The sequence below is a fragment of the Lichtheimia ornata genome (assembly GCF_029851405.1).
Source record: "Lichtheimia ornata isolate CBS 291.66 chromosome Unknown scaffold00001, whole genome shotgun sequence".
Classification (NCBI taxonomy): domain Eukaryota; kingdom Fungi; phylum Mucoromycota; class Mucoromycetes; order Mucorales; family Lichtheimiaceae; genus Lichtheimia; species Lichtheimia ornata.
The window spans coordinates 444,065-470,965 of NW_026695321.1; the positions used below are offsets into that span (position 1 = coordinate 444,065).

At 44.0% G+C, this 26,901-nt stretch overlaps 12 protein-coding genes across 12 annotated transcripts; 9 read left to right on the forward strand and 3 right to left on the reverse strand.

Moving 5' to 3' along the window:
- Positions 1 to 3,079: 3,079 nt before the first annotated feature.
- On the forward strand, positions 3,080 to 4,642 carry O0I10_000163 (uncharacterized protein; the record flags this gene model as incomplete). Its single annotated transcript, XM_058480277.1, has 12 exons — positions 3,080 to 3,131; positions 3,195 to 3,277; positions 3,344 to 3,370; positions 3,437 to 3,446; positions 3,629 to 3,687; positions 3,752 to 3,836; positions 3,897 to 3,903; positions 3,980 to 3,991; positions 4,059 to 4,076; positions 4,181 to 4,219; positions 4,274 to 4,312; positions 4,381 to 4,642. The coding sequence occupies 12 exons, from the start codon at positions 3,080 to 3,082 to the stop codon at positions 4,640 to 4,642; spliced, it is 693 nt and encodes a 230-aa protein (XP_058348800.1).
- Positions 4,643 to 5,211: 569 nt separating this feature from the next.
- Positions 5,212 to 6,204, forward strand: O0I10_000164 (uncharacterized protein; the record flags this gene model as incomplete). The annotated part of the gene is made up of 8 exons (XM_058480278.1): positions 5,212 to 5,347; positions 5,409 to 5,504; positions 5,558 to 5,638; positions 5,697 to 5,789; positions 5,846 to 5,878; positions 5,936 to 6,037; positions 6,118 to 6,135; positions 6,191 to 6,204. 8 exons carry the CDS (start codon positions 5,212 to 5,214, stop codon positions 6,202 to 6,204), a joined length of 573 nt encoding a protein of 190 aa, XP_058348801.1.
- Positions 6,205 to 6,474: 270 nt separating this feature from the next.
- Positions 6,475 to 7,150, forward strand: O0I10_000165 (uncharacterized protein; the record flags this gene model as incomplete). Its single annotated transcript, XM_058480279.1, has 4 exons — positions 6,475 to 6,545; positions 6,610 to 6,720; positions 6,805 to 6,944; positions 7,017 to 7,150. The coding sequence occupies 4 exons, from the start codon at positions 6,475 to 6,477 to the stop codon at positions 7,148 to 7,150; spliced, it is 456 nt and encodes a 151-aa protein (XP_058348802.1).
- A 218-nt stretch (positions 7,151 to 7,368) lies between these two features.
- Positions 7,369 to 8,584, forward strand: O0I10_000166 (guanine nucleotide-binding protein subunit beta; the record flags this gene model as incomplete). Its single annotated transcript, XM_058480280.1, has 4 exons — positions 7,369 to 7,477; positions 7,535 to 8,012; positions 8,072 to 8,516; positions 8,573 to 8,584. 4 exons carry the CDS (start codon positions 7,369 to 7,371, stop codon positions 8,582 to 8,584), a joined length of 1,044 nt encoding a protein of 347 aa, XP_058348803.1.
- A 404-nt stretch (positions 8,585 to 8,988) lies between these two features.
- On the forward strand, positions 8,989 to 12,409 carry O0I10_000167 (uncharacterized protein; the record flags this gene model as incomplete). The annotated part of the gene is made up of 13 exons (XM_058480281.1): positions 8,989 to 9,177; positions 9,241 to 9,369; positions 9,421 to 9,541; positions 9,609 to 9,923; positions 9,982 to 10,157; positions 10,216 to 10,483; positions 10,551 to 10,684; positions 10,745 to 11,134; positions 11,192 to 11,379; positions 11,445 to 11,548; positions 11,611 to 11,753; positions 11,811 to 12,024; positions 12,081 to 12,409. 13 exons carry the CDS (start codon positions 8,989 to 8,991, stop codon positions 12,407 to 12,409), a joined length of 2,700 nt encoding a protein of 899 aa, XP_058348804.1.
- Positions 12,410 to 12,702: 293 nt separating this feature from the next.
- On the reverse strand, positions 12,703 to 14,403 carry O0I10_000168 (uncharacterized protein; the record flags this gene model as incomplete). The annotated part of the gene is made up of 6 exons (XM_058480282.1): positions 12,703 to 12,861; positions 12,933 to 13,693; positions 13,765 to 13,912; positions 13,986 to 14,070; positions 14,132 to 14,217; positions 14,278 to 14,403. 6 exons carry the CDS (start codon positions 14,401 to 14,403, stop codon positions 12,703 to 12,705), a joined length of 1,365 nt encoding a protein of 454 aa, XP_058348805.1.
- A 676-nt stretch (positions 14,404 to 15,079) lies between these two features.
- Positions 15,080 to 16,429, forward strand: O0I10_000169 (uncharacterized protein; the record flags this gene model as incomplete). The annotated part of the gene is made up of 1 exon (XM_058480283.1): positions 15,080 to 16,429. The coding sequence occupies one exon, from the start codon at positions 15,080 to 15,082 to the stop codon at positions 16,427 to 16,429; it is 1,350 nt and encodes a 449-aa protein (XP_058348806.1).
- A 217-nt stretch (positions 16,430 to 16,646) lies between these two features.
- Positions 16,647 to 20,007, forward strand: O0I10_000170 (uncharacterized protein; the record flags this gene model as incomplete). The annotated part of the gene is made up of 9 exons (XM_058480284.1): positions 16,647 to 17,133; positions 17,189 to 17,251; positions 17,308 to 18,017; positions 18,073 to 18,314; positions 18,390 to 18,579; positions 18,649 to 18,750; positions 18,802 to 18,870; positions 18,935 to 19,077; positions 19,143 to 20,007. 9 exons carry the CDS (start codon positions 16,647 to 16,649, stop codon positions 20,005 to 20,007), a joined length of 2,871 nt encoding a protein of 956 aa, XP_058348807.1.
- A 331-nt stretch (positions 20,008 to 20,338) lies between these two features.
- O0I10_000171 (uncharacterized protein) lies at positions 20,339 to 21,503 on the forward strand (the record flags this gene model as incomplete). The annotated part of the gene is made up of 6 exons (XM_058480285.1): positions 20,339 to 20,394; positions 20,461 to 20,542; positions 20,599 to 20,693; positions 20,782 to 20,925; positions 21,002 to 21,176; positions 21,246 to 21,503. The coding sequence occupies 6 exons, from the start codon at positions 20,339 to 20,341 to the stop codon at positions 21,501 to 21,503; spliced, it is 810 nt and encodes a 269-aa protein (XP_058348808.1).
- A 692-nt stretch (positions 21,504 to 22,195) lies between these two features.
- O0I10_000172 (uncharacterized protein) lies at positions 22,196 to 23,329 on the forward strand (the record flags this gene model as incomplete). The annotated part of the gene is made up of 2 exons (XM_058480286.1): positions 22,196 to 22,619; positions 22,677 to 23,329. The coding sequence occupies 2 exons, from the start codon at positions 22,196 to 22,198 to the stop codon at positions 23,327 to 23,329; spliced, it is 1,077 nt and encodes a 358-aa protein (XP_058348809.1).
- Positions 23,330 to 23,632: 303 nt separating this feature from the next.
- Positions 23,633 to 24,603, reverse strand: O0I10_000173 (60S ribosomal protein L8; the record flags this gene model as incomplete). The annotated part of the gene is made up of 4 exons (XM_058480287.1): positions 23,633 to 23,695; positions 23,760 to 24,255; positions 24,327 to 24,349; positions 24,424 to 24,603. 4 exons carry the CDS (start codon positions 24,601 to 24,603, stop codon positions 23,633 to 23,635), a joined length of 762 nt encoding a protein of 253 aa, XP_058348810.1.
- A 254-nt stretch (positions 24,604 to 24,857) lies between these two features.
- Positions 24,858 to 26,670, reverse strand: O0I10_000174 (uncharacterized protein; the record flags this gene model as incomplete). Its single annotated transcript, XM_058480288.1, has 8 exons — positions 24,858 to 25,057; positions 25,121 to 25,174; positions 25,235 to 25,350; positions 25,411 to 26,030; positions 26,091 to 26,138; positions 26,204 to 26,260; positions 26,329 to 26,412; positions 26,470 to 26,670. 8 exons carry the CDS (start codon positions 26,668 to 26,670, stop codon positions 24,858 to 24,860), a joined length of 1,380 nt encoding a protein of 459 aa, XP_058348811.1.
- Positions 26,671 to 26,901: the final 231 nt, after the last annotated feature.

Consider the following 26,901-nt stretch of genomic DNA (forward strand, 5'->3'; position numbering starts at 1 on the left):
AGTTTCACGATCAAGCTTGCCAATCCCAGATTTCGCAATGTCGCCACCAGCCAAACTGGATCTGGGGGTCGACCTCTTCGACGACGACGACCAAAAAAATATTTTTTGGGCTAGTTGCGACATTGAACGTGAAACTTTCACCCAAGGTGCTGTTGGCCAAGCCGAGCCCATTGCTCTAATAAAAACCCCACATTTCATTGTAAAGTTTGGAGATACAGGCGCCTTTATGTTTTACCTAGGCTGTAAGCCTGATGGAATTGCTTTTTCCTAGTGGATGGTGTCGGCTGCATTAACGGAAAGATGAAGAGCTGAGCGAAATGGCACGTAGTGGTTACACAAACATGTCCTTGACAGGTTTGCTGCACAAATGGATGATTATGATGATTGTCTTTTGTGAAGGTACGTAAGTAAACAGCATCCAATAATGAAGGTGTGTCAAGGTATGCATCACATTTGCATGTAGAAGAAAGTCGAGCTGCATAAATCAATTTGTATATGTAAAAAGATACGTATACATATTGAATGAGTCACTCATCCTGAAACTCAATGGAGGGATCTCTTCACTTTTTCTCTTCTCCGTCAAGCTCATCCCACTTCCCACTCCTCCTTATTGTATCACAAAAGCCATGTACTTCTTGCATGACCGATAATCGGACCACCTTTATTATTCCATCTTCGAAGCAATAGTATGTGATCCACAAGCTAGCAACCTCCAACAAGCGTGTAATAAATAAACAATGCTTTATTTCATCTAGCTATCTTGCTACTGTACATTGCCACCACCATCGTCGTAATCGTCCTCCGTCATCATTCCTACTCGTACTCGTCACTAGCCGTCAATCTCATCCGTCACACCAACATCGAAAAATACACAAGTTGAAAAGAATGGGATCTTGCAGGCTTCCTTTTGAATCTCGTTGTCGTCATCATTGTCATTGTTGTAGATGGGGTGATCATCGTAATCGTCGTCTCTACAAATAAGAAAGCAGGCAAGTTAGACCATCTGGTACCGGAATGATGACGATTTGGTATACCGCTAGGCGATCTTCTCAAAGGAAGAAAGCAAATCAGAAGGAATTCACAAACCAAATCGCCACCATACGAGCAACGTCGGGCGATCCCTTGTTCTTGAGAAAGCACTGCACGAATCACGCAAGGCCAGTTCGATCCATGGCAAGGAAGGACATCACTTACGTAGAGTCCAGGCTCATAGTTGTTCTCATTCATCCTCTCCAAAGAAAGAGTGATCCCCAGACCTTCCAATCATTTTCCCACCTCATGAAAAGAAATCCTCAAGGGAAATAACGAGCCTATCACGAGAAGAGCGTATTGGTTCGCACTGATGTCAACACATTCACGGCCGGCAAATCCCCTTTTACCTCAACACGGTGACCATGCTCTTCCAACAACCCATTGTCATCGACCCATCAACTCAAACACAGGCCTATAGAGCCCTGGACGCGTTCCAAGAAGCTTTTTCAGCACGCTTGGCTAGTGCAGAGCGAGGCAGCGGCCACTTGATACAGGCTGGGACTTGAACCCAAAGAGATGATGATGATGATGCCACAAGTTGCATTGCCTAACCAAAGAAACCTATTCAATTCATTATTAGCACACACACAATAAACACCCTTTTCATTGTTTGTTTCATTGTACTTGCCTTTTCCATATACACAAAGGCCCCTTGTTGTTGGTTACTGGAAGCCGAAAACCATGGTGTAGTATAGTTGAGCCGAAACAAACGCCAAAGCAGCCAACGTCTTGAAACCAAACTTGCCCTCTATGCAAGCTGACGCGTCAATGGAACCAATTCGGCTGCAACATTGGACTGTGAATGTACCTGTTGACAGCAAGCATAGAGCGGGAATAGCAACGAACAAGAGGCAGCAACGGTATCGCCATGGCAACCACCAACCACCAACCACGCTCATTCCTCAGCACTTGGACACACTCACTCTCTGACAATGCAAGTTCAGAACTACATTAACACCTCACAGCCAACAAGAGCACTCTTCTAGAATACATTACCTTGATCGGGATGTCGTGAATGGGATAAAAGCAGAGAAGGGAGAAAGAGAAGAGAAAGCGTTGTCTCAAGTCGTGGAACTACCGTCCCCAAGTTTAAATCCCCTACTGCTATTACACTGAACGCCACTCAATGACCCTATACACACCATCCACCCATCATGATCATCACCCTCACGATAGACAATAGGTGTACGTAAATAAAAGAAATGATCCTCACGTATAGCAAAAGGGTGTGTGCCGTTTTACACTTTACATGATAATGGTGATCCAACAACAGCCATTGCCTTACTACCAGGTGCCCAAACATCTATCTTTTTTTAATCAATCCATTCCAAAGTATCCTTTTTTTCTACATGCAGACGTTGCCCTTCACTTTGCATACATGTACCAATCGTGTTCCTCGTAATAAAAGATGGTATATATACACTTAAGGTCGATGATGGTCAAAGCCGTGATGACACTGTATCAGTGACGAATCAGCCGCGCTAGAGGAGTGCATACGATCATAAATGTCAAGGTTGCAGCAAAGTCGGATAATGCACATGCACCTCTCTTGGGAACCTTTGCCTCGTCTTGCATACATCGATTAGTCCAATGAGTGCATGGATGACAAATGATCCCATCACATCATTGTCACAAGTTTTGTTTTGGCCATCAGAGGTTATTGGTCTATGTACATATAACGTAATGCGGATTTTAATGTTGGAATAGGGATAAGGGGTTATATATCTTCTCTATCTAGGTAGTTGCATTAAGCACTCTAACATTCTGGATCGTAAGGGGGTGAAAAGGATCAGCGTTAATGTTATTGTGCCCACAAAATGCCTCATGACGCTATACTGAATATTGTAGGTGACATTGGCCAGATCAAAAAGTCTTATAGTAACATGGTGGATGATGTTGATAAGTGAAGGGAATTCCTTGATCAGCTGCATAATGTCAAACAGTCACGACGTTCATTGAACGATGGCAATGGGAGAGTGTACAGGTTTTGACCAGTTTTTTTCCACCGCTGAGTGCCGGTATTCTTTTCTTTCTTCCTTTTTGAAACATGTCCTACTACGAACGTGATCGCCCCAGAGGCATGCGCCGCCTTTATGTTGGTAAGTGCGCATTCGTTATCATCTGGTAGCTCTAAGGTCGGTATCCCTGATGACGAAATATAGGAAACTTGAACCGTTACGTTCGCGAGCGTGATTTAGATCGCATGTTCTCCAAGCTTGGCAGAGTGAGGGATTTGGAACTCATGGTATGAAGCAAACGAGATGAGATAGAGAATGGTTCTAGTATTCATGCATACTTTTTGTTTATCCAGTCTAGCTTTGCTTTTATTGAATACGATGTAAGTAAATCCATCATACATCCACTTTGTGCAGTGACTAATGATATGATTTGATTGGATGTGTAGGATCCACGTGGTGCGTGTCTCTAGTCTCTCTTTTTGTGATGGTGTTGGATTGTCGATTGCTGTATTTTGGGTGGCGAATATGCGGGAGGCCTGGTGAAAAAAGAAGGCGACACTTTTGACTCAACTACGAACGCTGCGTTCTCTATCTCTCTCTCTCTATTCATTTATCTGTCAATGCACTTCACTTTGCAGACGCCGAAGATGCCATTAGAGAATTCCATGGCACACGTTTGGAAGGCGATCGTATCATCGTACGTCATTATTGGTCTTTGTTTGGCTCGCATTCTTCCGATTCTAATCTGTTGTTATGTATAGGTTGAATTTGCAAAGAGCCGACGTGGTTACGAAAACCGTAGAAACGACCGTTTTGGTGAACGTTGCTACAATTGCGGTGAAATCGGTGAGTGGATGAATATGCATATGCTGGTTGAGAATCTTGACTAACGAATTTCTAAAACAGGACATATGTAAGTGATGTGCTCAGTATGGCGAAAGAGGATAGATGCAGGGATGCTCAACAAGTTTCTTTGTTTTCCATTCTAGTTCAAGAGAATGGTAAGTCTTTACAGCACTAATGGAACTAACTGAATGTGTATGCTCATACAAAGAATAATCCTTGTAGTTCTTTGCCCAAGGGAAGGTAAGCAGAATCACAATCACACAATCATTGGATGTTGCAGTTGGGTCACACACACACGCTTGATGAGTATGCTAAAAATGATCACCTTCTTTGTTTGTCCACAGTGGTGAACGTGCTATGCGCTTTGAAGAAAACCGTTGCTTGTAAGTGGATTGTTTATTATGCTACAAGTTTAAGGTTGACTAACACTATTGCAGTGAATGCGGCCAACCAGGTCATCGTGCCCGTGATTGCCCGTAAGTTATCAAGATTATGTGACGAGTCAAATGGTTCAATTTTTATTTACCCCTTGCATAATGAATAGTGATCGTGGTGCTGGTGGAAGTGGTGGCGGTGCATCCAGCCGAAGACGTTCGAGATCGCGCTCTCCCTCTCGTCGTCGTGATCGTTCGCGTTCTCCCCGTCCCAGATCTCGTTCTCCACGCCAACGCTCTCGCTCTCGTTCCCGTAGCCCTGCTAGACATTCGAGAAGATACTCTGGTGAACGTGAAGACCGTAGCCGCTATGAACCTGAAGATGAGCAACGTTATGAAGGCAATGGCAGTGGTAATGCCGACAATTATTAAACTTTGTATGAGGCGGCGATTGTTATGCTCTCTGGAAATGATCAACAAAACAAACACAAGCACAAGATTCTTGACAGATTCATTTAGAAGTTTCTGGCCTTTGCGAATAAAACCAAATCTTTCTGTCATACAACTTTTTATGAGATACGCTTAGATGCATGTATTACCATGTCGACGTTAAATCCCTTTCTTTCATACCATTGCCTACTTGCATGCATACGATACATAATAAACTTGGGTTCAAGTAGTTGTTACCCCTATTTGCCACAAGTAAAGTTACGATGGCCCGCTTTCTTTCTCTTTGCCATCGATTTATCCTTAACCACATTTTTATGCCGGCAGTGGACAATGCCAATGTGCCACACAGATACACTTGGCCCCTCCTCCCCTTTAATTTATCCCATCAGAATCCATAGGAGGATCGTGTACAGATTGGCGGGAATGATCAACAGCGTACGATACCCAAGAACAGTGATATATGAAAATAAAAGGTATATAAAGCCCATCATCAAAAGGAGATTTGCCACCATCATTCATCCATCCATTCATCTTTTTCTTTATTAATCAACATGGCTCGCATCTTGTTTACCATCTCATTGGCACTTGCTGCTCTTTCTGTCGTCGTCTCAGGCGCTCCTACCACTAACAACAAGCGTTGTGAGGATGGTGGCGATTGTGAAGTCTTCGTCGAACGTTCTGATGAAGGTAAGCGAGTTGAGGTGTCAAGCAAAGGCAAGCTCATTGATCATTGTATATGGATCTTTAGCTTGTGATTATGAATACTATGACGATGAAGATGAGTTCACCAAGCGCGATTGGCATGTTTCTCCCTACTGCATGACACCTTGGGAGTACGATGTCGGTAAGTGAAGCGGACATTTTACATGGTGGTCATGGCGGCTGATTTTTATGCAGTGCTTCGCATGTGCGACGATGACCTTGACGACCTTGAGGAATTCTATGAAGAGTTTTATGACGAGTTCTACGAAGACTTGGGTATGGATATAATACCAAAACATTCTAAATCATGCATTACTAAAGCTTTGATCATTAGGTGATGCCGTAACCAAGCGTCACCGTCGCCCTGTATTCAACACTTACGCCAACCTTCCCCCTCGCTGCTTCCCCTACGCTTATTACGACCGATGTAAGTAATGAAATAGGTTTCGCATAATGGGAGTACGTACTCAGCAAATTTGATAGTCCAAACCATGGTGGCAAGCTATGCTGTCAGAGGTAAGTGAGCTCATAGGGAGATGAATCTTTTATGTAGCTAACTCAACAAATTTAAAGATGCTATCACCAAGCGCACTTTTATCCCTGGCAACTATCACCAAGGCTACGGACATCATGGAGGAAACCATCATGGATACGGCCACGGCATGACCAGAGAAGGTATGTAGGAGTACAATGAGAAAGTTTTTCTTGTGGGAGGTGTACGTAATGACTGATTCAATGTTTGCTCATTATAATAGAGTACGAGGATTGGTTGGGTAAGCCGACAACGATTGTTTCATTGTTCACAATAACTCATTAATTTCTTTGTAGATGAGCACAATTAAGGCGGTTCCTCCATCAGCTATATACCTACTACCATCATGATGCGCATATCCTGCATTCCATATAATAGCATTGCATTGCTTTCATTTTCATTCCAAATAAACATTGGGAATCTTTATAATCTCATGATCGAATTCTTTATATCGTACTCCGGTTACTTGCAGCTATCTTTGTTCCACAAGGTCATCATGCTGCGTCTTACACACTCTTTGGCGTTGTTCGCTAGTTTCCTCGTTGCGTTTCACTTTTACACACAACTTGTTCAAGCCAATATGACCGGTTCTACCTTTAGACTCACTCTTCGTGAAGGCATTGTTGGTGGTTTTGTTGGTCCGACTCTCAAGTAAGCAACAAGTAGATCGTCAAACATGGCATAGCCTTTATTCATTCTGGTCATTGCATTACAGGAAAGTAGTTGAAATTAGGGGCGATGGCAGCAGTGGTGCGACCGTGATGCACATGAGCTTGAAGCCTGAAGCCAAGAATGATTATCTGACACAGTCTGGTGCCGTATCCACGTAAGTTGAGGGGGGAGAACTCTATAGAGACACATAGTAGTAGTAGTAGTACGGCAATCTGATGATGACGTTGGCGTGTAATAGTGAACAAGTGACATCCCTTATCGGCATGATCAAACAACAGCTTGAACAATTACCCGTTGAAGAGCCCTTTGGTAGCGAAGATATCTATGGATTGGATACGGCCATTATGTTTTCTGTGGATGATTTCCAATGGGCCAATGGTAAGTAACAATCTATCATGGCTTTATTATGCACCACGAGATGATGTCTGACGTGTGGTTATTATGAAAAAGGAGGAGGACCTGAAGGATGTACCGGTAACCAGGAGTCAACACGCAAGGCAACACCCGAGCAAAAGCAAGTGTTTGCAGAGTTGGTAGATATGATCACTCGTTTTGGTATGGAACACACGCAACCCGAAGCATGAATAAAATTATTGGGACACATCCCACCCTCAGCCCTCGTTCTTGTCAAATGTCCTAAAAAGAGAGACACACACTTTTTTACTACTACACGCACATGCGCACATACACACATACACCCCTATTTTACAATGAAAGCTACTTTTTTTTCTCTTTTCTCGCCTTCTCCTTCAACTTGTCTCCTCTCTTTGTTCTATTTCCTCATCTCTCTCTCTTCTGAATCATGAATGGCGACAGTGAGATCGCTGGTCGTATCGCAGCTGCTCGGCGAGAAGCAGAAGCATTAAAGGAGCGTATTAAACGAAGAAAAGAAGCCTTAGAAGATAGCACACGCAAGTAGATTATGACTTGATCCAATCCAGTCCTCTTCTAATGATAGCATTCTATAGTCCAAGAAATGGCCAAAGATATCGAATCATTGCCGCGTATTGTGATGAAGGCTCGCCGCACACTCAAAGGCCACCTTGCCAAAATCTACTCGATGCATTGGGGAGCGGATAAGCGGCATATCGTCTCTGCTTCACAGGATGGCAAGCTCATTGTATGGGATGCTTATACCACCAACAAAGTCCATGCGATCCCTTTACGTTCTTCCTGGGTGATGACATGTGCCTATTCGGCATCAGGCAATTTTGTTGCATGTGGAGGTCTCGATAATATTTGCTCCATCTACAATCTCAGAACACGCGATGGCCCTGTTAGACCAGCTCGAGAATTATCAGCACATACGGGCTACCTTAGCTGTTGCCGCTTCATCAATGATAGGCAAATTCTTACTTCGAGTGGGGATAAATCAGCTATGCTATTTGATATCGATGCTGGTGTCAAAACGGAGGAATTTGCAGATCATTCGGGAGATGTCATGAGGTACCTTGCATCCAATCTTTTCAAATTCCATGTTTAAACTAATCCATCTATCTATGTAGTCTTTCGATTGGACCCAATCCAAACGTCTTTGTCACTGGTGCATGTGATACAACGGTCAAAGTGTGGGATATTCGTACCAAGCGATGTGTACAAACTTTTGTTGGTCATGAATCCGATGTTAATGCCGTGCAGTTCTTCCCTAATGGTGACGCAATCGTTAGCGGCTCTGACGACTCCACTTGCAAACTCTTTGATTTACGGGCAGATACAGAGCTCTGCACCTATACCCACGAATCAATCCTTTGTGGTATCACATCGGTCGATTTCTCAGTTTCGGGCCGTTTGCTGTTTGCTGGTTACGATGATTACAATTGCAATGTTTGGGATACGCTCAAGGGTGAACGAGTGGGTGTCTTATCATCTCATGAGAACCGTGTTTCATGTTTGGGTGTGTCAAATGATGGCATGGCTCTTTGCACAGGTAGTTGGGATGCCACTCTCAAGGTATGCAATTGTTTTAGGATGGAAAGGATCGATCAATAACATCAACTTTGACATAGGTTTGGGCGTGATTGTTGACTCTATACCATGTATCATTCGCTTTTTTTATTGTCGTCTCCTCCTCCTCCTTCTCTTTATAATACACCAAGACGAATGCTACATGATTCACAGGCCGCTATTCTCGAGTTATTGCGTTATTTTGTAGAGGTACTTGAGCAAACATACGTAGTAGTATCATGTGACATGATCTTTTAGTCAAGGAATAAAGCTATCAAACAATACATTTTTCTACAAGGTGCGCTATTGAATGGCTTTGATAGGGACACCGTAATTGCCATGGATGCCACACAATGAAAGAGGCCAATTTCTCGGGCATGAATAATGGGTGTGACTATTTCAGGCAGGCACTTGGGGAGCGGCCATAAAATTGTTTGACGGTTGCTCTCTTCTTGATCGATCTCGACATTGACCCGCCATGGTAGCCCCGGAAGAAAAGCGACGCAGAATCGAACCTGAGAAACGCAAACATGTTGCACGATCGAGGATCTTCCAGCCCTTCCGTGCACTCGGCTACATTACCAACGATGTCCCATTCGTCGTCGAAACACGAGGTCAAGAGTTTTTCCTCACCACCAGCGTCGGCCACAACTTTCAAACGTACAATGTATGGCTCTATATATGGCACCTTTGTACAAAGAAAACGAGAGCTTATGGGTGTACATAATAGATGAACAAGATGCAGTTGCTCTTTGTCAGTCCTCAAACATCGGGTCGTATTACAGCCATGACAGCTGCAGGAGGTATCACCTATGTCGCTCATGGTAGCACTGTTAGCGGATTCAAACGAGGCAAACCTGTGAGTATTCGTATACAATGGTGATAATTCAATACTAAATGAGAGTTGTAGTTTATGAGTGTGGGTGAAGATCAAGGTGATTACGAGATTATCCAGATTCTTGTCCTTGGTCAGCATGTGGCTACACTTTGCGATGACAACGTACTCCGAATGTGGGATTTGACATCAGGAGGTAAGGGCTTTGTGTGTTTCCATGGAGACCATTTGGAGTCGTGGGACCTAATCTTATTTTAATTCAGATTTATACACTGCCATTGAGTTTGGTGACGCATTCACAGCAACAAAGATGATCCATCCCAGCACATATCTCAACAAGATCTTAGTCGCCAGTGCTCAAGGCACCATGCAGATTTGGAACGTACGTGTCAGCAAAATGATTTATCAGTTCAAATCGTTTGGATCCGCCATTACATGCTTGGAACAATCACCAGTGGTGGATGTGGTCGCAATTGGTTTATTGGATGGCAGCATTGTTCTCTACAACATTCGAATGGATGAAAGAATTGATACCGTTTATCAATCGGATCGTGTCACGGCTATCTCATTTAGAACTGGTATTTATCAAAGAAGCATGATCAAGAAGGAGAAAGTGATACTGATGGAGCCCGATAGATGAGGAACAAATGATGGCTACTGCCAACATGCATGGTGATGTTGCTTTATGGGATCTTGCCAACCGGAAACTAGCACACGACATGAAGGGCGCTCACTCTGGATTGGTGTCCTCGATCGCATTCTTGAATAATCAGCCAATCTTAGTTACTGCTGGTGCCGACAATGCTGTCACAGTAAGTATACATGGCATGGATGATGCATTTGACATGTTATTAATGCAACTTTTTATAGCAATGGATCTTTGAAAAGCACAATGCAGTTCCATTACCATTGAAGGGTCGTAGCGGCCATTATGCACCACCATCCAAAATCAGATATTATGGCTCGGACGGCAAGGTGATTGTCTCAGCGGGTCGAGATCAGGCACTTCGATGGTTCTCTACTGTTCGTGATGCACAAAGTGTGGAGATGTCACAAGGCCATATCGCAAAGAAAGCAAAGGACAAAGGTGTATCTTTGGAGTCGCTGAAATTACCCATCATCACAGACATGGCACTTGGTAAGTTGATATAGAGACCTACACAAAGGATGAGCAAAGAAGAGTACTAACGCGATATCATATATAGATGTTGCCAAAGAAAAGGAATGGGCCAATGTATTGACATGTCACCTGAACGATTCGGCTGCACGTACTTGGTCTACGAAATCGAAAGCCTTGGCTGATCATGCATTATTAAGCTCTGATAAAAGTTCCATCAAGGTATATGGTTGCTCTCTATCATACATGTGTGAAAGCATTACTCATAAGAATACGTTGTAGGCTGTAAATATCAGTGCATGCGGCAATTTTGGCATCATTGGTTGTGCTTCGGGACAAATTGAAATGTTCAACTTGCAATCAGGCTTACATCGAAGGACGTTTTCTGGACCTGAAGGACACAAAAAGGCGGTGACAAGCCTTGCAAGTGACTCCACCAATCGTTATTTGATCAGTGTATCAGTGGACAGAAACATCAAGATTTGGAATTTCCAAAACGGCAAAGTCTTGCACACAATCGCTATGGAATCACCCATCGTTGGCATGCAATTCCACCGCGACAACAACCTGATGGCTGTAGCATGTGATGATCTTGGTATTCGGGTGATTGATATCGAGACACAAAAGGTGGTGCGTGAATTCTGGGGTCACCGTAACCGGATAACAGACTTTGTAAGTGGATCAATCAATCAAGACTTTACGTGATGCTAACGTTTGCATGAATTTCAGGCATTCAGTCCCGATGGTCGATGGATCATTTCCGCATCACTTGATGCCACTGTGCGTACTTGGGACCTCCCATCCAGTACCATGGTTGATATCTTCAAGGTGGAAGATGTGGTGTCAAGCTTAACCTTTTCTCCCACTGGTGACTTTTTGGCTACAGCTCATGTTGATAATGTTGGCGTATTCTTATGGTAATTGTTGGCAAGGGATGGATGGTATACCATGGCGTGATTCTCATGTTTTCATTTTACATTAGGGCCAACCGCACACAATTCGCCAATGTCTCTCTACACAGCATAACGGATGACGATGCGGCCGAAGTATTGGCATTACCAGCATTAGAAGGCTATGGTGATGAAGGTAAAAAGCAACACATTAAGAAAGAAGAGGATGTATGGATTAACATGCCCCCTTGCATTTAGATATCGATGAAGAGGACTTGGAACCACCAGCTACACTGAATGAAGATTTCTCAACTGTTGAGCAGTTGGCTGATGATATGATCACAATGTCGCTTGAACCTCGTGCCAAATGGCATAATCTCTTGAACCTGGATACCATCAAGGTAAGGAAAACAATGTTATTTCAAGGATCCGTATTAATCCAAGGTGGACCTTTATAGCAACGAAACAAGCCAAAAGAGGCTCCAAAAGCACCTGAACAAGCACCCTTCTTCCTACCAACGTTGCCAGGCGCAAAAGCACAATTTGATCTTTCGGATAAAATGGACAATGATGATCAAAGCAAGACTTCCTCACGCCGTGTCCACCTTGGAGAACTTGATGTACGAACCAAATTTGCAAGATACTTGGAAGCGGGCCATGAAAAGAGTGATTGTAAGTTGCCACATCGAAAAAGAAAAAGGGACACTATACTAACTTTTGGATACTAGTTGCTGAATGGGTCGCCTATACAAAGTCCCTTAGTCCTTCTGCCCTGGATGTTGAGATTCGCACTATGCCTGTTGAAAATGACCTCTTTTATCTCAATGCTTACGTTGAAGCCATTGTCTTTATGTTGCGATCGCGCAAGAACTTTGAAATGGCCCAAGCATGGCTTAATGCATTCCTGAATATCCATGGCGATTTAATTATTGCAAATCCTGAAAACGCCATCCACAAAAAGTTAAAGGAAACCTTGAATGTCCAAACGGATGAGTTCAATCGTCTCTCGGCACAAATCCATTACGGCCTATGTCTCATTGATTTCGCACGCAAATAGAATTACTTCGCACACGCCATGCCATATATATATTCTCTCTCTCTCTCTTCTGCATTAATTCAAAAGTAAACAATCATCCCATTTCATCATCATCTCATTTTCTCATGCTGCTTCATTGTTCAATGGGTCCACCCCATAACACTTATGGCTCCTTTAAACCCGAACGTACATCATTGAGCTAGTAATCGTTGAAAGATCATACAATCAAGCGATGGAAGGGAGGGAAAAAGCATTCGTATTACGTTTATATCTACTCAGTAAGATAAAGAAGTATATAAATATAGAGAATAAAACTACACAATAATACGGGAGAGCGCCTTTTGCTTGAAAACTTGCCAAAGCCTTGTAAACTGCTCACTGACGACATAGGCTATTGGACTTCCTCGTTTGTACAGAATCAAGAAAAAGAGGGTCACCGTCAAGATATTTACTGATGCATGTTTGACGGCGTCCTAAGTAAAAAGAAAAACCCATCCCCCTGTTAGTATCATCATCAACCCTCTTTGTTTTTCAACCAACTTGCCTTGATAACCCATTTCCAACTATCATCTTCATCATCCTCATCATCTCCATCGCGACGTGGTAACTGAGAAGTGGATCGTGCTGGTGGTTGTTGCTGTGCTGATAATGGTAAGGGGGTAGGTGCTGCTGAAGCTCGTCTTTGTTGGTCTCTATCAGCCAATTCTTTTCGAAGATCATCGATGCGTCCATTCAAGGCAATGACTTCAGCTTGCAATGATTCCAGAGCTCGTTTTGTGACAGGACCCAATGATATGACCGATAATTCAGGGGTAGCTCGATTACTCGTCGTTCGTAATTGTTGTGTGTTTCGTGCAGTGGCAGTAGCTGAGGAGGATGTGCTATAAGCGGGAGAGCCTTGAAATGCTGGTAAACGACCCATCAAAGATGCACGTTGTTGTTGTTGACGTGGAGATAGGGCACGACTTCTTGGTCGACTGTGTCGTGAAGAGGAGGTAACTTGATCATCATCGTCATCATCACTGCTACTAGAATCATTGGCCATGCGTTGTGATAAAGAGGATCCAACAGGAGGAATAGGTGGTGCCCATGGATTGGTATCAAGAGGCACATCGGGTGTGCTACGCAGCTTATCGGGTGTTGGTGTGGATGAATTGGAAGGGGTATAATACCAAGATCGTCTTTGTTGTTGTTGTTGTTGGCGAGATATCGGTCGGCGTGGTCGAGGAGGTGCTTCTGGTAAAGAGAATGCTTGTACTTGTCGAAGATAAGCACGTTCTTCCTCATCCACACTGGATGATTCATCTATTTTTGCCTTTTCTAGTCAGGGAATTGTTGTAATAAAAAGCGCTCCACAACCACCACAACCAACTTGCCTTCTTGGATCATCATGTTATCATCATCCGTTGTTGTAGTCGTCGTTGTTTCCTCATCATCCTCATCCCCCACAGGTCGTTGTCGCATCAAAGCAAAAGCATGAATGATTTGCTCAGCTGTTTCTCTCCCAGAATTGCGCTTGTATGCCTGCATTGATAAAGAAACAGCGTTACAGACCCAGCTATCGATCATGCCGCTCTCCCACACTCATCATCATTACTTCGGTAGCTGATCGTAACAACGTCTCGGTATATCGATGCTTCGCCTCCAATCGTTCCATTCCTTCCAACTTTTTCCATGCATCCCTATCAGATAGGACCCATTAATCTCTATGCAGCATACACATCACATGTATAACTCTCCTACCATTTAGCTCTGCCAACCATGTCAAATATTCCGGGTCGTGCAGTATCGATATCCCCGTGTGTCACTTGCTTGTAATACGCATAGAGCTATTGTACAATGTCAATGGGTCTTGTAATGAATAAAAGGCACCGGTGTGTTTCACTTACCTGAAGCTTCTCTTCTCTTGTCGGTTGAAAGGTTGACGTGGCTGGGAGATGTTGGACAATTTGCAGTGCCTTGTTGTATCGTTGATTGATATAGCGTTCAGAGTAATGTGAGGGGAGGACCGTCATTGAGGAGAGGTGTGTGTGTGTGTGTGTGGTTGGGGGTGTTTTGAAAGAGTGAGAAAATAGGAAAGAGAAGAAGATGGTGATGATGATACAGTGCAATCTGACCTCAGTATCAATAACCTAAAACGGGTGGTTTGGTGCTATCAGGGATGATTCAACATGGGTGCCACCGCATGAATCTACGTCTTTTTACGGAAGATGACGGCCGATCTTGACTACCGTTGTTAGGGAGATAATCGTTATGGAGGCTATCAATCCTATCTATACACACAAGCTCTCTCTCTCTCTTATTATGCATGCTACTACTATCGGGTCTCCTTGTTGGGCACGACAATGAAAAGCTTGTACAACACATCAACCAAGCAAACCCCATCCTCATGTGACAAGATGGGGTGATACACTGTGGTGGTGATGGTAACGTTTTCTAGCATCATAGGGCACGCTTGATGACCATCAATTTGTTCCTTGAATACAAAAGTACTACGTGTGATACGACATTTTCAATGTTTATTACAATGTATGTGCATTCATTTACTACATCATAAAGGATTCCACACACTCTATCATATAAAGCATGATTGAGATGGGATGATCATAGCACACCAAGAAATGGAGGTTACATTTGTCGGCACAATGAACCTTGATAGGCTGTCTTGCAAGTCCAAATCTTGGGCAGCACATGTCTACACACGCTTCTCCACTCTCCTCACCGCGACCAGGATCCGCGTCTTTATCACCAACACAGTCAACCCAAGATGACAGCCAAACACCACACTCATTGTCACTCAAAGTAATGCGCCTGTCGAGACCCCTCTTGGCAACCAATGCATCCGTCTATTACGAGTCGTCATCTTATAAACCGCTAGTCGAGGGACTGGAATCGCTCAACATTTCAGACCTCACTGCATCCCACCCGGTGGATACCCAGCAAGATCAGCTCGAGATTAGGGACTTTGGCCTTAGTCAAATGCTCAAGTTGCCTTCGTCGTTTGGCAATATTTACTTGGGGGAGACCTTCAGTACACTTGTCAGTATCAATAACGAGGCCCAGCAACTTGTTCATCAAGTCGGCGTCAAGATTGAGTTGCAGACCTCTTCCCAGCGCTTTAGTTTATCGGATACCACCACCACACCACGACATTCCTTAGACGCACAAGCTACCCATTCGGTCAATGTATCCCATGAAATCAAAGAATTGGGTGTGCACATCTTGGTTTGCTCCGTTCATTATGTCACTGAAGGTCGTCGTCGTCATTTTCGTAAATTCTACAAGTTCCAAGTATCCAATCCATTGGCTGTCAAGACCAAAGTCAACAACATGATCGATGGCCGTGTATTCCTTGAAGCTCAACTACAAAATGTCTCAGTGGGTCCGATGTATCTCGAACGCATGAAATTTGATCCATCAGAGCATTTCACTTTTACCGATCTCAACACAATCGTCAACGAGAAGGAGGAGGATGAGGAGGATGGCAACCAGAAAAAGAAGAGTGTATTTGGGGACCCTTTCATTCAACCACAAGACGTACGCCAATACCTGTATATGCTTAGCCCACGTGATCCCAACAATGATCGTATGGCACGCACAACCAATGCTCTCGGTAAACTTGATATTGTATGGCGTTCAGCTATGGGAGATTTGGGGCGATTGCAGACATCACAACTCACTCGAAAAGCACCCTTATTGGATGATGTGGAAGTACAACCATTTTGGCTGGAGAAGGATGAACCTGCTCAGGTGCAATTGGAAATCCCATTTCAGCTGGGTATTCGTGTACGCAATCATTCAACACAAAACATGCGATTGGTATTATCAGCCGTGAAGACCAAGATGGGTTCAGTATTATTGAGCGGATTGAGTACCCGATACTTGGGTGAAGTGGGCCCAAATCAGACGACTGAGACACGGCTCGAATTCTTTCCTCTTACACCAGGATTACAACGCGTGGGTGGTTTACGAGTGGAGGACCAATTGACAGGTTACACAAAGGAAATCGATCATCTATGTGATATGTTTGTACAAAAATGATGCAAGTAAAACCCTCTTTCTCCTATTTTTGGTCAAGCGTGTCGCGTATAGCCATGTAGACCCATGTCATAGTGTGTGTATGTGTGTATGTGCGTGCCGTAGTATTATAGACGTGCGCTATTGTGCAACCCTTGTCGTTTTATTCTTTTAAAGCATGCATGAATTTCATTGATCCAAATCTTTTTTCCTTCCTCTTCCACTCTTTTATTGTAAAATCATGGCACACTCCGTTGTCAATCCTCCTCCCACCGACAAACAACCGTTTCCTCAACGTAAACCGGTTTCTAAGGAAGAAGGGCAAGATGTCATGCGACGTATGTCTGAAGACTCCGTTCGCCAACAGCAAAGAATCCAACAACAACAGCCTATGGCTGCTGCAGCTGGTGCTGGTGCTGGACCAACAAGTCAAATGGCTGATGACAGCAACAAGGTCGAGATGATTGAGTTTATTGAAGGAGTCCGTAGCGGAAGACTTCCCAACAATGCGCAAATTGAACACTTTTTGGATCGTCTTTTGAATATCCGTGCCATTCAAGAACGACAGCACCTTATGTCAGCTGATGGCCAAAGACTGCTAGCTGATATTCAAGAATTGATCCAGACATTGAAAACAGCTCTCTATGTCAAGAACCAAGATCAGCTTTTCCAATCATTGTATTATCATTTATTCAGCACTGATTATCAACGTGTTCAAAGAGGTCAAGGTAAGTGACGTTTTTGGGATGAATATCTTTTCAAGCTAACATTCAATGTATCTAGGTCAAGGCCCAGATTTGACAGGTGGTGCAAGTAAACAAGAGATGAAAGAAGAAGCTAAAGAAGGTAAGCGAAAAAAAAAAGCACGCAAGCTTATAGATGCTTATATGGAGCAAATGTAGGCGGCAATGCTATGTACAAGGTGTTCAAGTTGGTCATCATGAACAGCGACTTTCGAGATCAGCTGAGCGAGCTCATGTCGATTGCTCAAGAAGTCTTTAGCGACGCCAGCGGCAAACTTAGCGGCTCTATGCAAAAGATGTCACAACAAGTGGATGAGCAAGGACAACAACTAAACGAGCGTTTCCAAGACATGGCTAACCAAGGGCAATCCCAATTGGATGAGGGTGATTTTGATACTGGCAAGGCAAAGCAAAGTATCCGCAGCCGTGTTGACGACGCCAAACAGCAATCGCCTCAAGCTAAATCCAAAGCCAAACAACAAATGCAACAACAAGGTCAACAAGCTAAGGATTACGCTCGTCAAAAGTTCCCACCCGAAAAGGTGGATGACATTGTGGATCGACTCAAGTCGGTGCTTGGTCAAGTGCAACAGCATCCTGATTATCAACAAGCCCTCGATACAATCTTCAGCCTCGTTCAAAAGTGGAGCTATCGTGCAGCCAATGTCACTCAATCCTCTACTGGATATGCATCACAAGTCACCGAGGAGTTTCGATCAGACCCCAGTTGGTCAGCAGCTGAACTTGAGCTCAAGACCATTATCGAAGATTGGGCTCAAGGCCGATCATTGGATCCTTTGTTGCACGCTGTTGAAACGACCATCAATGATGTCACCCATGATCCTGAGCTGAAACAATGCTACAATGAGGTAAGACAACATCATGCATACTCCATCATTCGTGTCACTGACATCATTCGTTTAGGCTACTCAATATCTCCGCCGCTTAGCAAAAGAGCCAAACTATGCGATTTCAGATGAATCCACTGAAGATGGCAAATACATGGTTGAGCGTGTTCGACAAGTGACGGAGGGTCGCTATCGTAGCCATGCCGACTTTTTGGTTTCCGAAGGCAAAGCTTTCATGCTATCAATGGAACAAGATCCAATGGCACGTGAAATTGAACAACGCTTCAAGAAGATCCACAATGACTTGTGGTTGGATGCGTAAGTGACACATCATCATCATCATCATCATCACGTCTTCTTTTCACAAGCTAATGCCATCATGAACAAATGTAGTGATGGAAATACAGCCTTCAAGCCCAACTTGCTTACCGATATGCGTTTGACATTGATTCCAGCAGCTATGGAGCTCATCAAGTTCATCCCTGTTCCTGCTATTGAATATTCCGACAGGGAGTTTGACGTGGCTGTCGAGAATGTTGTCCTTCCCGGTGACACTTTGCTACCAGGATTTGTCGAAGTCAAGGTAAGAAAAGCATTGTTGATTGACGCATACAAGAATATGGATACTCATGTGAATACTTGATTATGATAGATGGATAACTATATCAAGTTTAGCCCATACAGCGACATCACCAATGCTAATCAGCAATCATTCTGGATCAAAATGACCGAGATCAATACTACCATCCCCGATGTAAGTGAAATTTTTCCATGGGTCTATGTGGTATTAATACTCGTTTGACAGGTTGTGTGGTATTACAAGCGTAAGAAAGGTTTCCCAAAGCTGTATGATCGTGGCGTGGCAACAATCACTGTAAGTAGTACTGCTTATTATCTTTTATTGTATTCAAGGAGAGTACTAACAAATGTTAATGAAGATTGGTGGTCGTCGTCGTAAAGGAATGACTGTGGATACGCAAATTATCAGCGACACCAATGATCCTGTACACACATTCCGTGTAGCCCATTGCAAAGCCCACATTGACCATCTCAAGGTGAAATTCAAGGGCAGCCGCCACAAGTAAGTTACTCAGCTCATATCATCATCACGCATGATGGATCATTGACATCATTTAATTTCTGTAGTCTTTTGTATCGTACATTCCAACCTATGGCTACATCCATTGTCAAGCGACAGATTGCCAAGGCTGTGGAAGCCAAGATCATTGAGACGGTGGAAAAGGCTGATGCCAAACTCACCGCAAGCATGATGCAGAACTATCAGGAAGCATTGAACAAGAACGCCTCTTTGGATGATCTTGCCACTAGGAACGCTGCTATGCGTGAGCAACAGCAATTGCAACAACCCACACAGCAACAACAACAACAACAACCCATGTCGCCTATGGCGCAAGTGACTTCAGCTGTGGGTCAACGTGGTGGTGCACAACAACAAGCTGACACTACAATGCCAATGCAACAACCCACTACGACTATGCCACGCCCAAGTTTGACTACTGGTTTATTCACGATTTTGAACCGTAATATCAAGACCAACATGGTGCGTAGTCTTCAAGATCAGCAATCCAAGCATCGTCGACGTAAGGCTGAAAAGGAAGCTGCACGAAAAGAACGTGAACAACAGCAAGCAAAGGAAGAAGAAGAAAAGGCTCGTGGTGCTGGTATGGGTGGTATGGGTGGTATGGGACAAATCCCATCATCTGCTGGTGGTGCCGAAGGTGGTCCTGCCGGTACTGTACCTGTTATTGTTGGACAAGATGGCAAGATGTACATAGCCAACGAACAAGGAAGGTTGGTACCAGTAACCATTGCTGGAGAAGAGCAGCAGCAACAACAACAACAAAAGAAGCCTAGCCAAAAACAAAAGCAACGTGGCAAAGGACCTTCGCTTGGTAAACAAGGATTCAACAAGGTTGCTGATGAGATGGGAACTGGTAACCAAGATATTGGTCAACAACAAGCTACCGCAGCTGCTCCAAACGTCATGTAATCATGATGATAGCCCAATTCTATAGCTTTTATTCCTTCAACTTTTGCAATCATATGTGTTATAGTGTAATAGTACTCCTTAGTAATTCATAGTAGCGTATCCATCAATCAGTATTATATCTTATATAAAGGAATTGCGTATTTGCTCGACGTTACGTACCTATGTGGGATCGTCTCATATGTGTAATCTTGCTTTTAAATAAGGATTGGGGGTTATCTATGCATGTCTCATCCATCCTGCCATGAAAGGTGAGGAGATGACGTGAATTCAGAGTCAGAGAGGTTACGCGTAAGTAATTTCCTCACTCGTTCTTCCTTTACCACTTCACGTCATGGCCACCAAATACAGTTTGCCCAAGGGAGGCTTCAGTTTTGAAAACTACGCAAGGTAAATTGCATAGCGACCAGTGTCATTGACTTGTCCCTCACACTCATGTGTGTGTCTCCTTGGTAGAAATAAGGCATTGGAAACTAAGGGTGTGCGACCCCCCAAGGCAACCAGCACTGGTACAACGATCGTTGGTGTCCTCTTCAAGGTACAAACCACCACCTTTATTGATTGGCATGAGCATCGACTAAAGTACATTGATAGGATGGTCTTTGTCTCGGTGCTGACACGAGAGCAACTGAAGGTCCCATCGTGGCTGACAAGAACTGCGAAAAGATTCACTACATTGCACCCAACATGTAAGGAGGGGGGATTACGACAGCTACGATGAACGTTCTATTACGACACAAGTGACCAACCAACGCTTGCTTGCCTCTTTTTTTTTAGTTATTGCTGTGGTGCAGGCACAGCTGCTGATACCGAAGCTACCACCAACTTGATCAGCTCCCAGATTGAATTACACAGCCTTTCCACTGGAAGAAAGCCACGTGTCGTTACTGCCATGACCATGTTGAAGCAAATGTTGTTCAGGTATTATCATCATTGTGGGATGCGCGCGATATAGCTATCAGTGGATCTAATCATCGACACTATGGTCACATGATAGATACCAAGGACACATTGGTGCTGCATTGGTGTTGGGTGGTTTTGATGCTACTGGTCCTCATTTATATACGGTCTATCCTCACGGCAGCACCGATAAGCTTCCCTACGTCACTATGGGCTCGGGTTCGTTGGCTGCAATGAGTGTCTTTGAGAGCAGGTGGAAGGCTGATATGACGGTAAGAAGGATAAAAAAAAGGATGAAAAAGAGAGATCACATGACCCATACCCTTTGTTTACCCCTTTAGCGTGAGGAAGCTATTGAACTCGTCAAGGATGCTATTGAAGCCGGTATTTTCAATGATCTCGGTTCCGGTTCCAATGTGGATGTGTGTGTCATTGAAAAGGACAAGACCGATTACTTGCGAAACTATGCACGACCCAATGAGCGTGGCATCAAGGAGCAGAGCTACAAATACCCCAGAGGAACTACTGCTGTATTGAAACAATCCATCACCAACTTTGTTGATGTATCAGAGGGCGATGCTATGGATCTGTCAATGTAATCAGGATATGCATTAAATCGATTTCTTTTCCTCTGCTGTATACTCGTTTGTTTGGTTCTTTTGGATTAAAACATGTTGACACATTGTGGGAATAATTATTGGATCGACATTCTCATTCATCCAATTTACGTGGGCAATGACTCTTTTAAGGACATGGCGTCATCATCATCATCATCATCACATGGATAAGAATACGTGCTACGTAGTAACTTTAGCTATGATACAACCATTTCCACCCCTCGGATACATTTACGGAAGACCCTCGATATAGAATGATCATTAACAAACTCATGTTGATCATCGATAACCAATGTATTTACAAAATCCCATTCACCCAACCCCTTGCCCAAAAGTCAAATGTGCATATTCTGGTTGCGTCAGTATACTGTCAACGTACATCAATAATGATCTGAGCTAGGGCCCAGACTCATTCTTGTATGCTGCAACAATGAAAGGGCCAAAGTCCTGTACATAATGAGTCTAGTGCGCTTTGTTTGTATGTGCTGTGTGAATTCCCAAAATATGAATGCCAACAACAAAAACGAGATACACGAGCCACTAAAGAAGTGGTGGTGGTATCACCTTATGATATCATCAAATCAACTACACTTTCCTTTAAACGATCCGTGCCCCATGTTGTCGGTGACCTACGCTTTTTCCCTCCTTATCACCACACACACATACACCGCGTTATGGGCTTGACCGAATTCGATGGCTATTTTGTTATCCATCCAACCTTGCCACCAGAGTTAGCCGAAGCAGTAAATAGTCTTTGTGCCTTCCGAAACAACGCCTATGGAGATGGTGATTTGAACAGCTTTGATTCTGTGGTGCATCATTTGCATGGAAGACCCTCAGAGCGAACATGGGCCATGTACAAATCTAAAAAGGATGGGACGTCAAAAACACCTTCGGTATGGTGCCATTGGAAATTATCCAACCAACGTGTGTCACCACGCAGTCATGCACAGCGAACAATACTCGAGTGGGATCGAGAGGAGCGATTCAATGATTACATGTATTGGGCTCAATACGTCGTTGACTTCATCACGTTGTTGGCTGAGAAGCAGTACGGGATCAAAATCAGTGGCTTTACTGGCAAGATGACTTGGGAAGGTATGTAAAGCATGGTCACGTAGCCACAAAGCTTTCTCATATATAAAGATACAATAGGCGTTTATGATGATGAAGATCAAGGGATGCTGTGTGTGGTTCCACGTCAAGAGCTGGAGACAACAGGTTTTTACCCGGATGACTTTTTACCATTGGCAACTCCTGCTAGCAGCTTGCACCATCATGCGTGGTGTGATGATCAACTTGAAGCGGCCCCACCTCCCAAAGGCAAACCATTCTTATCTCGTTTTGCTGTTCAAGCTCACGTGCAACCGGCTCAAGCCATGGAATTGGCACGTCGTGCAGATATGGAGCTCGACCAAGGTGTGAGTCGAGGTGGCTATGTCCTTTGTCTCGATGCTTTGCCTACCAAAAAAGACACCGTAGTCTTTCACCTTCATCATGAAAAGTCCCATGTCATCTATTGTTCTCAAGACCCACTGCTTTATGACACGCAAAAAGCACTTGCAGATCCGATGTATTTGGAAAAATTGGCCATTGTCGATCGTAACCCAGCAACAAAAGATGAATTGTCAACCCCACCAGTGTCTCCTGATTCACCTGTCACTCAAGCAGAGACAACAAGTCGTTGCTGTGTCGTATGCAAAAAACGTTTTTGTGGGCCTGCTGGGCGTTTAGCAGCTTATTGTTGGCCCCATGGATATGCTGATTCCTATGCTCTTGCCATCTACTGCACTCAATGTACTCAATAGCTTTTCACACGTTAGCGAATTCGGTAATGCCTTCTAGCGCTCATCAACCCCACCCCCCTGATACGATTATACCACATGCTTCATCTAGTAAAAATGCTTTTCTTCATCCCCATCACACCATTCATCGAAAGTGATATGAATAATGCACATCCTCACTTGAAGGCTTTTAATCATGACATTGTTGATCCTGATCATCCCTTATATCCATATACCATTTCCCACATCAATCAACCAGACAAACAAAGAGTACATGAGAAATCGATTGTGAATGTATATTTGATTGAAGACAAAACATTACAACCATTAGTCCTTGAGCTTCTTGGTACCACGGAGCAAACCGGTTCTTCTGGCAGCAATAAGACCGACCTATGATAATCCCAAATGTCAATACAAAGAACCAAGAGAAGCAAGCAAGCAAATTTGATATTACCTTTTGACCAGCAGGCGAATCACGAGCCATAGTAGAAGCCTTACCAATGTGCTGATGGTTACCACCACCGTGAGGATGGTCCACGGGGTTCATGGCAACACCACGAGTACGGGGCCAGTTGTTGCGCTTGGCCTTGGCGGCATGGTAAGCACGACCAGCCTTCAAGAGGGGCTTGTCGATACGACCACCACCAGCAACGATACCGACGGCAGCACGGGAGGTGGAGGGGACAACCTTCTTGGCACCAGAGGGAAGACGAATACGGGTCTTGCCATCTTCACCGTGACCAACGATGGTAGCATAGTTACCAGAGGTACGGGCAAGAGCACCACGATCACCATACTTTTCTTCAACGTTGCAGATAACGGTACCTTCGGGCATGGAAGCAAGAGGAAGAACGTTGCCAATGGTCAAGCTGGCCTTCTTACCGCAGTAGACGAATTGACCAGTGTACATGCCTTCGGTGGCAATGAAGGTCTCAGTGCGAAGCTTGTACCTGCAAAAAGAGAATACATTGTGAGTATACATGTATATATAGGATACAAAAGGTATATGTTAAATACATACTTGTAGGGATCGCGGAAGACGACCTAATAGGAAGATACATAAAAAGCCATCGTTAGCATGGAGCTCAGCATTGGGGAGACTCTCTATACAACCATACCTTAGCAAGAGGAGCACCACGGCCAGGATCGTGAATGATCTCCTTGACGAGACCACGAATGTAGCCATGACGTTCAGCATAGTCGGCAACACGGAATTGAGCGGCACCCTTACGACCAACAGTGTGGGCCTTGAAGATGCTGCCAGCACCCTTTCTCTGTGCACGAATAACACGACCCATGTCTATAAGATTGATATCTGTTTAATCCATCCATCCATTCATTGATTCATCCATTAAATCCATTTCACGTATTCATCCATCCATATTCTCTCTTTTTGCCCTTGTGTGTGTGATGCTGACCTTAGAGAATCGAAAAAAGAGACCGTACTCTAATGGCGTTGCACACTCCTTTGAGTACACCTCTCACTCCTTCCCCACCAGATTCAATTCCCGCCCGAACTTGTCTCACAGCAACAACACAATGACTTTAATTACTACGAGGGTGACATGGGCATTTGACTCGGGCTAATATTACCATCACCCGTCGAATCATTCACTAAATTCACTACCTCAAGCCTTTGTGCCAATCGCTTGGATCGTCGTTCTGATCCACCTTCAAGGAGTTGTATCTCTGCATCCGAATCAGGAATGGCACGTGGAATTTTGACAGGCACGTTGTCATTGTCAATAGCCACTACATATCATATATACATTAATGAGCTATACGTCCCTATCTTCTTTCTAATAAAAGACTTACCAATCGTGAAAAATCCATCATTTGTAAAACGGGTCTCTGTCGTTTGCAAGTTTTCTAATAGCCATGGATACGTGATGAGCATCCGCTTTTCCTCTTCTTCAATAAGTAACCTACCTGATTCCACGCTGACATAGACTTCCATGGATGATGTATAAGTTCGTGATACAATAGATCGAATAGTCACCACATCACCGACTTTGGTTGGTGTAATAAAATTCAATGAATCCACACTAAAAGGAAATGCTATGATGATCAATAATGGGTACGTATATACGATCCACAAATCTCACCTTGCAGTCAATAAATAAGCGCGAGCCAATCGATTTGCACTGGCCAAAGCAGCAGCTTCCATCCAAGCGATAATTTGACCACCAAAAGTAATACTCAAGGTATTGGCATGTTGTGGCATCACCAACTCGACCAATTCGGCAAATGTCACCTCCATCTTTTTCTCCTCAGCTGCTTGTTGGATCAAGGTTGGATCGGTGGAATACCTTCGCTTGTTGAGATGTAGATCATTGGCAACGGTTGATTGGAGCACGTGGTCATTCACATCATCATTGGCGTAAAGAGCAGGATGAGATCGTATCTGTGCACTGCTATAAGCGTCGTCGTGTTCTTTCAATCCCTGAGACCAATCTCGCATCAAGTCCCTGATATTTTGAAGGTTGGTTGGCTTTTTGGCAAAGCGAGCTTGTCGACGTTTCTCAGCCATCTCGTATCGCTTTTTCTCCATGGCAGTGTGTGGAATGATTTCGGGAACACGTGTCGGCAAATGCTCAATCAGGATGGATCCGAGATAGGTCTTGGGGTGGGGTCGTGGCGATAATGCAACAAATGTCAAATACGCATGTGCAACAAAGAATCGTTCTCCCGTCAGAGGTGTCTCTGCTTCCACTTTCACGCCCACCTACATAGTAACAAATCATTGGTCACTTGCTCCATTAGGCAAAAAGGATATACAACGTACCTCCATCGATGTCTTCCATGACTTGTTGACAGACGCCTGGATGGTTAACTACCATACGCAACACATGAGTTGATCATTATCAAGAAGGTCATCATCATCATCAAATGACTTACAATGTCGCCAATTTGCACTGTATGCAAGAATGCCACATCATCCACAGATCGTGTTACCTATCGTAGCCAGCAGTTGATGAGTGCTCATGTATACATGGACAAAAGTAGTAACACAAAGGACGTACACATGGTGCCAATGCATGACGTTTTGCTGCTATGCCTGCAGCTACATCAATCCATCCCAATATGGTACCAGCGTTGGCCAAACCCTATGCAAGTTGGTGAGTCAACCTTGATGCCGATGGTGCCAAGATCACGTTACTCACTTTGGCGTTGCAATGCTGAGCAGCAAGTATTTCTGTCATGGTCACTCGACTTTGATGAACAGGCTTCGATGCGACACGCTCATGGCCAGCTGCAATGTAAGGATCGGGTAACAATCGAGGAATGAGAGGGCGAGCAACAAATAGAAGCGTCTTGAGCCATAGCGACCGTATCAGTTCGAAGGCTGTTGATAAGATAGGCATTATTGGCGGTGTGGGTGACGAGACATGCACGCTTGCTTGAAGAAAATCATCCTTTTTTTTATGGAACAGATCCATTGGCTTACAAGGTCCCACTCTTATGCCCAGCAGCTGCAACACTGAATTCATTGTTCGACCCTTTGTTGTTGTTGACTAGATCATAAGATAAAGAATCATCATTCATTGTTACAAGAAGTTGAATAAACATGAAAGAGAGGTCGTTTAAAAGAGGTC